This window comes from Melospiza georgiana, chromosome Z (genome assembly GCF_028018845.1).
Source record: "Melospiza georgiana isolate bMelGeo1 chromosome Z, bMelGeo1.pri, whole genome shotgun sequence".
Lineage (NCBI taxonomy): Eukaryota > Metazoa > Chordata > Aves > Passeriformes > Passerellidae > Melospiza > Melospiza georgiana.
The window spans coordinates 20,044,403-20,057,135 of record NC_080465.1 but is presented as its reverse complement, the minus strand read 5'-3'; the positions used below and the strand labels follow the sequence as shown (position 1 = coordinate 20,057,135).

Here is a 12,733-nt window from a genome sequence, read left to right as displayed (position 1 = left end):
ACTCATGTATGAAGAATCAATGCATTCTTTAGTGGTACACACTTAAAGCCTCCAGTGAAGGGGAAGCATAACAGCTGTTTGAATAGTAGTAGGTAGAAAGGTCTTTACACCTGTAAGTACGTTGGGGACAAAATACTAAATGTCTGTAATTGCTGCACCCATTGCATTCAGTGTGCAACTGCAAACACAAGGGAAGGAACCAGTGTACAGTACTAGTACTGTTTAAATAACACACAAGATTATACATTGCAGCATAATTATTACTACACACATACATGCTGGTATATAGGTTCTCAAACACGCAGGCACACCCAGTCACAAGCACACTTCATTCATCCTCTCTCAGGCAAACACACACTCATACCATTCATCCCCACTCACAGTATCTGAAGGCTCTATATAAGGTAGATTGCTATATTGTTTGGAGCTACCACTTTTTTTTTTCTTTTTCTTTTATATAAAAGCACATGCTAAAAGATCACATCCACAGTAATCTCGCAGCAATACTTGGAATGATCACACAAAACCCAGGGAATGTTAGTGCACACACAAAATTAAGCTAAAAAAAAAATCTTTGGAGTTCCAATCACACTTGTTAGTATAACAATCCCGTAACTGTGAAGACTAGTTATAAGCTTTATAATTGATTAAGTCACACAGTGCAAAGTAAGGTCCATTGACCCTTTTGTGTAAAGGGTAGGCTGGAAGCCACATGGGTAGGTAAGTTCAATAGAGAGTTCATATATACATGTGACCAGAAACATCCAAACCAGATTTGTGCTCTTAGATTGGTCATTCTGAATCACGATGCACTTCTGAAGCATCAGCTCTACAAATTGGGCAGGTGCGATTTGCCTGTAAAACCAGAAAAACAAAACAAGGTTAACCAGACTGACAAATACATTGTTAAAGTAATGTGTACGTGACACTGACATCTGTGACTGCTGAACAGCAATTCAAGAGAAGACAGAATGTGCTTATGTCTTTTCTTGTTTAGTTATGTTTGAATGGTGTGGTGAGTTTGCAAATTCAAAATTACATTTACCAAAAAATAATTGTGCCTTTTACCTTTAAAGCCAAAGCAAGACAACAAATAAGGCTCTAGCTAAGTGATGGTGGTTTCATTAATGCAGATTCACAATTAAGAGTGTATTGCAGTCAGATGGATATAACTAACAACCTGTACTGTACGATGAAGAGAAAACCACCAAAACAAACTGAGACACCTTCGGCTCAAATAAACATTTTGTGTGAGAATGTCATATTGTCACAAACTGTACTGATAAGGAATAACACCGTACTTTGTTCATTTGGTTATCATCACAGAAAAACATCAGACAGACTTGGTCTAAGCTGAAAGCAAACAGGGGGAAAAGGGAGGGGCTTTTAGTAAAGGGGAAGGGGAATAAAATAAAGAAAGAAAAGATGACCCGTCCAAGCAGATATTCAAGTAACACACCTCAGCAGGCCTATATTTAGCTCTTTAGTAAAGCACAAATTGAAAATATGTCCTGTGACTCATTTATTTTTCTAGCTTCCTTAAAAAGTAAGGCAGATAAGAAGCAATGATCCTTAAGCTACTGTGAAAGTATTTCTGCCTTCTCATTCCCTTTTTCAAACAGTGGCTACTTTCATCTTAGCAAACAATGAGAAAAAGGCCCAGAAAAATATATATACCATCCATGAGTCAATACTTCCCTTGCAAAGGGAAGAGTGAAGAGAGCTCTTCCCTGCCACAAATTTCTATTTCATAGTTACCAAAACTGCAAGACCAACCACTGTACTCCAAGTCTTCTAAGGCAACCAGATTTTTCAATGAAAATACAAGTGAAGAGTATCAAGAAGTATGACTCTGTAGGCCAGAATTCAGAATTCTTTGTCAAATATTTTAAATCAAAAAAATAACCAATCCTATGAAAGTACTGTGTTATTTTTTACTGAAAAGCATTATTCAGTAATGGAAATTAAAGTTACAGTATATTTTTTCCTGTCAGTTTTCCTGCTGCCAACTGTTAGCACTGTCCATAAATTTTATTGCTTTGTAATTTTTGTAAATCATGGATTGGACTATCAATTAAACTTATATTTCTTGCTTTTTCACTAGCAGTTTCAAAATGTCCTTAGTCAGTCATTTAATTTCATTTCATGTGCCTGATTCTAAATATAGCCTGGCTGATATAATGTTTAAAATAAAAAGGCATGTTCTAAACATGGAGTTCAGCGCATTAATGAATCAAACCTATTTGCTTAGGTTGGTACTGAAGTAACAACCACTTGCACTACAGAACAGCATTCAGTAGGAGTAACTTCCTGACAGGAATTGCAGACATAGACCTACTCTGCCAGGATAACATGAATACTCATGGACACCAAACCACTGCTTTTAAAGTAACTTTTCAAGATTCTACATGAACATCTGCTTTAAATTTAGTTGCACTCTTGTCTTTCATTAAATTAATTTCCCCCTCCTGGCATTTTATATGACCCTTTGACACCAAAAGAAGAGTGAGTAGGACATAACATTGTAATATGATCTTCTAACTTGCCACTCTTCCAGGCAGAATTAATTTTGTGCTGTAACTATAGAGTGCTGCCCAATTAATTGATTTTTTAAAAATATTCTATAGAAATTTATAGTTAAAGTGAACTGCATTTAGAATAATGAAACTATAGGGCTACTAGAATCCTCTAAAAATCACTGCACTGCTTTGGTGTTAGTCTATCAGAAGTAAGTTGAAGTATAGTTACAGTTTGTCTTTTCTTATATATAATACAGCATTTCCTAGTAGGTTAAAAATAAGGGCAGGTTGTCCTCTTAACATTGTTCTCAACCCTCAAGGTGAAGATAGGTCATGGTGTCAAGTACTCTTTTGGAATTATGATTTTTATTGTATAGAAGAACACATTTCTCATGTGTTCATACATGACTAGAGGATATAGGGTAAGAAGGAGCCAAATACTGTGAAACATGGGAACTAGGAATACTACAAAAAGTGAAAGGATAACCTCTCTCCTTTTAATTATTTTGTTTCCTCCACTGTATTATATCTTCTCTTGTCATGTCTTTAAGTTTGCTTAATGCACTGTTATAGAACACGTCCTCTTACTTGCTCGCCACCTAAAAAGATAGTGTTGTCACATATTCCATGCATACAAGCCACTATCTAAAAATGTTTTTAGACAGTTTTTTTACTTTGCCATCATCACCAACAGGCAACCCAAGAGTATTTTTAAAGTACTCAGATTGAATCACTAACCTTTTACTTATATCTTTCACTGAAGTGGCATATGATGGAGCTTAAAAAAAATTAATTTGACTCCATAGTTCTAGAAATAGTCCTAGATAACAAATACACTCTTCAAAGAAATTAAATGAAATCAGTAAAAAATAGTGACTAACTGATAATAGTTTTCTTTGTCTACTTCATGGAATAACATTACAAGTACTGAAAGATAGAATTTTAACTTTCCCTTGTAGAATTTATGATGTTGGCTGGATGATGTGAATTAGGCAGATGTGGACATAATTACACAATCAAGATACATAAAACAAAGCTCTCAAAGTCATAAACAATTGGACAGAAGCAAAACTAAAGCACAAAATATTTTCCAGTTATTATCACTTCCAGATATTAGCTTCGTAACTGTAACCAAGTTTGGACAGAGGCAGTAACTAAAACAGACTGGTGTTACAGATAATTTGTTACAGCTTCCAAAGCAAAATAGTCTTTATTTGCAAATATCATCTTCATACCACTGTAACTGAGCCCACATGGTGTAAAAGTATTGTCTTAGTGAACTTACACTAGAACGGTTTAAAGTTCTCTATCTTATTTTGCACTCAGGTCTGCAACTTCTATTAGGTTTAACTGCACCCCTCTACATTTTGATTGCATATCTTGCACCTCATTCTAAGGACAACCTTTAGAAAATACTACAGGTGAAGATCTGTGAGAAAATGCAGATTCTATGATGGGACAGGCACATCAGCAAAACTATTTCACTACTAGAACAATACACTACGATTGTGAAAACAGACTAAACTAAAATCTTTGCAGTTCCAAATTCTATTGCCATTTTCAATTGAAAGGACTAACCCTTTAACTTTTAAAGTAACATACTGAGTCCAAAAGAGACTAGCTCCACATGCTTGTCTAACTCCTGAGTGGGATGTCAGGTAAGGAAAGAGCAATAAGATAAACACGTATGATACTTTCCTGATGTGTTCCTCTAACTTCCAGAAATCTGCAGATCAGGAGTTCTATGGATCAGAGGTATATATATTTTTTTTTTGCATTAACAGCCTGGAATGAACTGTCTTTAAAAAAATCCACATAATAAACCTATAGCATCCACTATCACACAAGCTACGTCAAGTGACATTTTTTTTTTTCTTTCTTTCCATAAAGCGGAGAGAATACTATTCCTGGATTCTCACTGTCCCCACCACAACTGACTTAGAGAGTTTCATGCAATGAAAGACTGACACATACAGTGTGGATGCTGATTGAGAAGAGAAGGGGAACACTGAAGAACACCACTTTGATACATACAGACTCTAGTCTTAATTTGTACTAAGTGAATAAAACTTCATACATCTAGCAGAGAAAAACTAATAATATTATGTGGAGTGTGTGCATGCTGCCTCTTAGTATGACAAAAAAACAACCAGGTGTTTTGATTACTCTTCCTCATTTTTATGCACGTATGTGAATTCAAACACTTTTGAACCATTTATACCAAAAAGTAAGAGCATTACAAACAGTTACACTGGCCCTAGATTTTGTAGGAGCTTTAGACTTAGACTACTATGGGTACTGTAGCTAAAGGGCAATTTGACAACCCATTTTTTCAAATCCTTCTCATTATTCTTGGTATCTTCTTAGGAAAAAAAATACTGTGAATAGTGACTTGATTTTTTCATTCTCTGCACTGCATATTTTAGCACTTGCCTAAGATATGATGCCATATTTATCATGCCATAAAGGCAAGGGAGTTTTATTTCTTTTTCCAAAACAACAAACACCATCTGTAATTTTCTAGGGACCATATCAAGAGAGGATCACTGCAGTTTCCAATGTTCCACATGACAGACTAAATGGATTAAAGCTGAATAGAATAAAATAGTCAAAAAACTGAGGCAAGATGGGAATCAATACCTTGCTAGCAGTAGATCTGGCTCAATGTAGCCTGTAGAAATGTCTGCCATAATCTACTTGTATTTCTTGTTCTTCTCACCTTCTGCACAGCTGCTATTTAATAAATACTCTTCCTGGCTGGTCCTGACTCTTGAGCCTTTCTATTTTGCTCAAATCCTCTTGGATGGGTAAATTATTTTGTAAAACTGTAGTTTCTATTTGTATATATTACATTTATTTATATATACATACACATAAATGTACATATGTAACCCACTTTATCTGCCCCAGAAACCAACATTAACAGCAAAGTGGGGAAGGAAATCTGTTGGTACTCATTCTTGCTATGAAAAACAGTTGAAGCCACCATCATCACCAAACTCTGTATCATATCTCCTATATTATTTACTTTTTCTCAAGTCTTCTTTAATGTGTAATACTCAAATGCACAGTTACTGTTTTAAGCAAATGGAAGAAAGTAAGAGCTGTCAATGGAACAACTGTATTCATATTAATTTTCCATTGTGCCAAATATTATGAAGAAACAGTCTTCATCAATTATTAGAATAATATAATACGTAGGCAGTGATTCCATTCTGCTGGCTTCTTAAGTATCAGAAACACAAAACAAGATGAAATTAAGCATAACAGCAAAATATCCCCACCCTCTCCTACAAAACTACATAATCAATTTCATCTAAGATAGGATTACATTTTCTTACCTTCAGCCATTTATCAACACACTTGGCATGGAACTCGTGGTTACAGGGTAAGACTCTAAGTAGCTGCCTTGACTCAAAATCACACATGCACACCACACATCTAAAAAAGACAATGAAGTTCAAATGTATCTGGTATATAAGAACAACAAATATGCATTCCATATAAAACCTTAGAGGTATGATTGCAACACAGTAGCTATTTTATTCCTTCAGTAGCTACAGTGATCTACATCTGACAATGGAAACTGAGAACTGACTGAGGGATTCTATGGGTGTTTTCTTTTTTTTTTTTAATTTACTGTGCTTTCACATCACAAATCAGGTATTCTTGCTCTTCTACCTTGCTGTGACTGCAAGTTAAAGAAATTAAAATCAGGCCACCTAAATTATGGAACCTTGAAAGAGACCACTGGATACTTACAATGTCTGTTCTGACTGGTGATTGTTTGGATTGAATCTGTAGGATGGAAGCTGCTCAATGTCAGCTTTTGTTAATCCCCGTGGTTTGGCTTCTCCCAGACGTTCTGCCAAATTCAGCAGTGCCTGCAAAACATGGAAATCAGACATATAAAAATTCACTGATCAAACAGGCTCTGTTTCCATTAGTGCTGGGCACTACCATCACATCTCACTACACCAGCTGCTAGCACAAAACACCCTGCTATCAATGAACGTTTAGAACCTTAGTTCTCCCACACAATACAAGCTCCTTAGAAAGTCTTTCAGAGCTTAACCGTCCTTGTAATGATGTAAGATATTTTCTCTGGGATTTCAAAACCCACCTCCCAAGAGGATGTGGTTTTGAAATCCCATCCCAGAGGGATTGAGATTCATCCAAGAACCCAATTTTCAATTAGTCCTGTGACTGAATAAATAATTCACTTCTGAGGGATCACCTCAACCTGCTATGAAATTAACAGTGCTGGTAATTGTCAGAAAGAAATTGTCAACTAATTTCCTTCATTAGAATATGTGAATTTGGTCTTGTGAGAGAAACCATAAATTTAATGGGACAGTTTATGATTCCCATTCTGTGTCTTGGGCTAGTTGAATTAAAATATGGAGACTTTAGCCTCAATCTGGAAAACAAATACATATCATCAAACTTTAGGCGCTATTTTGGCTGCTCATTTTTATGTTAATTTTCTGTAAGCCAACGGTTGCAACTAAAATCCTTTCATGTATATAATTTGAAATCTGTCATGTATTTAACTCACACTCCTTCATGAGGGGCATAGGAAACAACATCAGTGTAATAGACAATCAATTGAGGAAAAAGATACCATGAAAGCTGCAAATGGTATTGATTTCTTACACTACTGAACCTAGGGCCCAAATTCTCACAAGAGACTGCTGTTTCTGAATCACCACAGAAGTTATTAAAGAAGCACTCATTGTTAAACTGAAGATGTGCAACTACACAGATATCTTAATGAGAGCACAGGCAAAGAGATGCAGAAGTCAGGGTTAACGATGACTAACTCAAGAGAAATCAAATGGAATCCATTAGCTTCAGAACCAGCAAAGAAACAACAGTCGGAACAGCCCCATAATTATCTAGGATATTGAAGAGGGTTCTGCATCTCTAGATGTGAATTACCATCCCCTCCAGAGGGCGAGATGTAAAGGCAGTAAGGTAATTTTATAAATATGTTTAGATTAATTATTCCTATGATATTAAAACTACTCTGAAAGTTACACTCATAAAACCAGCACCTTACCCTTTTCTTTTGAAAGTGCTTCACTTCTGTTTGGTATTTAAAATCAATTAAATTTTGAAAGGAGAAGAGTAGCATGGAGAACATAAAAGTTGAACAATTTAATGATTACTAGCCTGGAAAGGTGAATTCTGAGAGAAACAGACAAGAAAGAAAGCTAAACACTTCTAATATTCAGTATTACAAAAAAATCTGAAAGGACCATTTTTGGATTCTGTCTTCATAGTCACTACATTTATTTGAAAAGCAAAACCAGGATTAAAAGCAAAATATAATAAAATGTTATCTATTGCTTGAGCTAACATCTGTTCTTTAAAGACAGTTGTAGTTCACACACCAACCTCATAGTTTTCTACCTCTCCATCTTCCACATCCAACTCAAAGCTGAAAGCTGGTCCAACTGCCGGTGGCACTGGGAGCATTGATCTACCATGAGAGCAAACAAGGATAAGGTTCAGCATCTTGCTGAAGGGAAGCACAGAAACATCTGGCAGAGGTAAAGTAACCTTTCTGATGCCTCTCAAATCAACATGTTCTCAGAACTGGCAAAAATGTTGTGTTTGAAGTCAAGACCAGACATTTGAAGTGAAAGAGTCCCAGAAAAATGCTTTTTTTGCTAACTTACTGATATTGGGAGTGCTTTTTAACTGCATGCGTGCTTCGCTTGACGCTTTTAACCAAGCTCAGTTTTATTACAAAAACGCATCTTTTAATTATCACAGACTATGGAGACCTAAAACTGACAAAAAATTGACATTCTGCTTTTAAATATGCTTAAATTTCCTTAAGTGGATAAAAGACCATCAAAGAGGAATACTAAGTCCATTTAGATCTCCCACATAAAAGTCTTGCAACTTCTGCAAGCCTAAACCACAAAAGTGAAGATAAATAGGATTTGTACCAGACAAACCCATCCTGAAGGCAAGCACAAATTCACTTTCTCATGTACTGGTAAAAGCAGAATCCCTTCAGACTGAGAGATCAGAGAGATGTTTTTCTGGTTGTATATTCAGTAAGTCTTTTTACCCCCCCCCTCAAGGTAGTACAATGGGTCAAAACTTCATCCACAGACATGGAAATCACAAATTCAAAGCACTAATATAGTAGAATCAGGAATTACTATGCCACATCATGTCCTCAATGAATAGGCAAGAAGCTATGACACTACTCAGATTACAAGACGAAAAGTTGAACAACTTTGCTGAATCAGATTTCTGGAGCCATTCTTATGCCACGTTTGACATTGCACAGAGAGAATCTAAAGATCTGGTGCCAGTGCTTGATTACTTCCTTGTCAGTGTCACCTCTGCCACCAGAAACTTAATCTTTTTTTTTCCAAACATTTAATTCTTACTTCCAGTACAGAACACAGAAGACTAATACATGTCATAGACCTAAACTCTCTTCCAGAGTCTACCATAACGCACTACAGATAATTCCTAAATGTTAATTGTCTCACATCTTTTCCAGAAACAGCTACTCAGAGGCAGAACAGAAATGTGACAGCTGTGACAGAGTAGCACTCAAGCCAATAAAGAATAACAAATCACAGAAGTCCCCACTCTTGTGTTTTACAATCAAGAACCAAACCAAATTAATTTATTCCATAAATGAAGACTCCTATAACTTGATCCTACAGTGTAATTATGCCTCTGTAAGAGTATCATAGAACTATGATTTAAAATCTGTTGAAGATTTTACCAAGAGTTCAGAAACAAGAGGCTGCTGCACCTCAAAATACCTACAAAACTACATTGGACGAAACTGTTCACTTAAATCTTTTCTTGCTCAGTGGTGTTGGTTATTAAAAGTAGGCTGAAAAGTTTACACATAAATCAAAGTTTTCCTCTGAGACAGGTGAAATATGCCTGGTCTCTGGTAGAGTCCAACCATAAAAAGTGCCAAGATGCTTTCTGACTTCTTAATAGCCTACATGGAAGCAAACAAATGCACTTTTCACTTACAGCACATAAGGTAATAGGCTGGGATGGTAAGGGTGTGGTGGTATTGGCTGCTGTGATCGGTATCTGCTGCGCCCTGTGAGTCTTCGAGGCATAAAAGGTGGATAAGGCTGCAAGAAAGAAGAAAAATAAGCTTCAACTCCAACCTGCAGAAGTGGAACTTGTGTCCAGTTCTGGGCGCCCCACCACAAGACAGACCTGGACATACAGGGGAGAGTCCAACAAAGGTCACTAAGATGGGACTGAAGGATTTCATGTGTGCAAGAAGGCTGAAACAGCTGAGCCTGTTCAGCCTGGAGAAGAGGGGGCTCGTTGGGGGGATCCTGTCAATGTATCTAAATACCTGAAGGGAGGGTGCAAAGAAAGCAGAGCCAGGCTCTGCCCAGTGGTGAGACACTGGGCACAGACTGAAACACAGGAGGCTCCGTGTGAACATCAGGAAACACTTTACTCTGAGGGTGACTGAGTACTGACACAGGTTGCTTAGGGAGATGGTGGAGTCTGCCTTCCTGGAGATGCTCAAAAGCCGGCTGGACATAGTCCTGGACACCCAGTTTTAGGTGGCCCTGCTTGACCAGATGACCTGCCTTCCAACCTTAGCCATCCTGTAAGCATATCATTCTACATTTTCTATTCTTAATCAATAATGAAATAATGACATTCACTTTCAATAAAGCATTATTTAAAAAATTTTGCCTCTGCTAAAATCCAACAGAATCTCAGCCTCAATTTGAAATTACTATTCCCATCTATAATATACAATCATATCAATTAATGTGAAAAAGTGGTAATATACAACAGAAATCCCTACAAGTTTTTGTGTGTTTAGTCTACAGTCAGTACAGTTTGGGAAACAGGACATGAATTGCTGAAGCTCTTCTAAATATAAAAAGCTCAGGTGCTAAGGGCTGTGCATAAGCAGTTGAGTAAAGAAGCCCTTAAAAAACTCTTTAAAAATGAGAATTTTTAAAAAATCTCTTTTAAAAATACCTAACTTTTAAGCAGTGGTATATACTTATATTTAGGCTTAAAGGCTTGAAGCCTTTCAGGTGCATGTAGAAGGTTTAATCAGAACAACTTCTGCAGCTGAACCACACACAGAGAGACACTCAAGCCCAAAGTTTCCATGCATTCATTCTATGGATAAATCAGGGCGCTTTTTGTCATCTTTTACTAAAATCTTTTACTAAAAACTGGTTTTGTATTTTCTACAATTAATGTTTTTGAATTTTTTCAAAATACATGTATCCCTATTAAATTCATATTTGAGGGCCTTAAGACTTTTTTTTTGAAACAAAGAACACTTTAAGCCTTTACAAACACATTTTTCTTCTTACATGTTTGAAACTTGAAAGCACAAGAGCCCAGCACTCCCAATGATTAACCTAAAATCCCCTAATTTTACAACAGAAACATTATAATTAGGTAGCCACGGTCATACATAAAATTAATGTATGAATATGAACATATGAATATAAGAACAATACAAAAGAGCCAGGTTCCTTTTGGTTGGAGTCTCAAACTAGACATATGAAATATTAATTTTACTGCTTTGTGAATTCTACAATCCGAAAATGTATTTAGAAACTATTGTGTTCACGGAATGAAGAAGAATCAGAAATGCATCTATTCCATTCTAATGTCAATGCAAATAAAGCTTTGTAAAAATTTAGTATTACTTAAAGGTCACATGGTTACTTGTAATATGTCTCTATTCTACTCCTTTGCAATAAACAACACAGAGTTGAAGCATCAGTGAGGACAAATGCTACGATTTGCAGAAAATGGTAACTATGTTTCCTATCTGATTTAACAACCAAACTTAAAAATGAAAAGGTCTGACTCCAAGCAAAACATGTATGATTAATTAATTTATCTAACAAGCACACTGAATAAAATACAAACAGTTTATAGAAGCTTTCAAGTATCCTGGACTCCAGAGTGTCTCATAGTGCATGAAGACTTCATTGAAAACCTTTAGATTAGGAGAAGTTGATCACTTTTTGAAATGGTGGACATTTACTTGAACCTTTATGAAAACTGCAAGCAACCATTTGATTAGGTTCTGTGATTTCAAGAAGAATAATTGAAGACAAAGTATCTGCAGATTCTAGGCAGCTGCAGGGCCTAAAATTTAATAATTATTTAAAATTTATATAACAATATGGCCCATAAACCACTGACAACTTGATGAATGTGTCAGACAATAAAAATTTCAGCATCTAAACTTGGGATCTAGCTATTTCTCCCAGCACCACACAGGCAGGAGAGGCGGAATTTTGGTTTTTTTAAAGAAGTGATCCACACAAAACCACAACAACAAAACCATGACAAATCTCAAGACTAGTATAATTGCAAATTGAAGTACAAGACAAAGATCCTAGAAGTAGCACCACTGGACACACCACAGAAGCACATGATTCAACAAAATTCAACATAGACTTTATCCTGCATCCCTTTTAATTTTATTTTGTACTGCTGCAGTTGAACTGTCTGTTGATCCCCTGAAAGCTGAGTTAAATCAAGCTTTAGAACGTGGCTATCTTTATAATATATGGTGTAGTCTAAATTATGGAAGCACTCTACAACTGCTTAAACAGAACTGTTTTTAAAGCGTTCTGGCTTTCCTGAGCTGTGGAAACTCAACATATGATGAAGAATTAACTAAAAGTGGTAACAATTTTTCTGAACTGTACTAACCTATACCTGCAGTAGAAATCCTGGACTATGGGAAGACATGGAAAGTTTTCTAAGTAAATGCTGCTGCACTCTGCAGATAATGTTACTGGAAATAATTTGCTGGTCTCATTAAATTACTCTTAACTTGATTAACTTAGGCTTAAAGAGAATACCAAAATATACAGCTATTCCAATAATGGAATATGATTGCAAAAGCATGACTTTTCAACAAAATGTACTACAGAATAAAGATCAAGAATGTCAATGCAGTGTGAAAGAGAATGTAGCATAGAAAACAATACTTACTACCCCAAATGACACCTCCTGGTGTAATGGATCATGGGCTAAGAATTGAAGAGGAGCTGAGGGAGGCAACGTTGGTGGATGGGCTGAGGGAGGGTATGTAAAACCTCCTACAGGAAGATGTTCTCCAAGCAATTCTACATCATTTTCTATCCTTTGAAGCGGCTACAAAAGAAACAGAGATAGTCTTTGTTGCAATAACAGAGATGAAA

The 12,733-nt window shown here is 36.2% G+C and overlaps 1 protein-coding gene across 2 annotated transcripts in view; it reads right to left on the bottom strand.

Moving 5' to 3' along the window:
• Nucleotides 1–278: 278 nt before the first annotated feature.
• RNF38 (ring finger protein 38) overlaps nt 279–12,733 on the bottom strand; it is a 106,869-nt gene continuing 94,414 nt past the window's right edge. For both annotated transcript variants that reach the window (XM_058044313.1, XM_058044314.1), the window contains 6 exons: nt 12,525–12,686; nt 9,543–9,649; nt 7,920–8,004; nt 6,282–6,403; nt 5,861–5,960; nt 279–855 (listed from right to left, as the gene is read on the bottom strand). In XM_058044313.1, the coding sequence (XP_057900296.1) occupies nt 793–855; nt 5,861–5,960; nt 6,282–6,403; nt 7,920–8,004; nt 9,543–9,649; nt 12,525–12,686 (639 nt within the window). In that variant the 3' untranslated portion in view covers nt 279–792. The remainder of the gene's footprint in view (nt 856–5,860; nt 5,961–6,281; nt 6,404–7,919; nt 8,005–9,542; nt 9,650–12,524; nt 12,687–12,733) is intronic.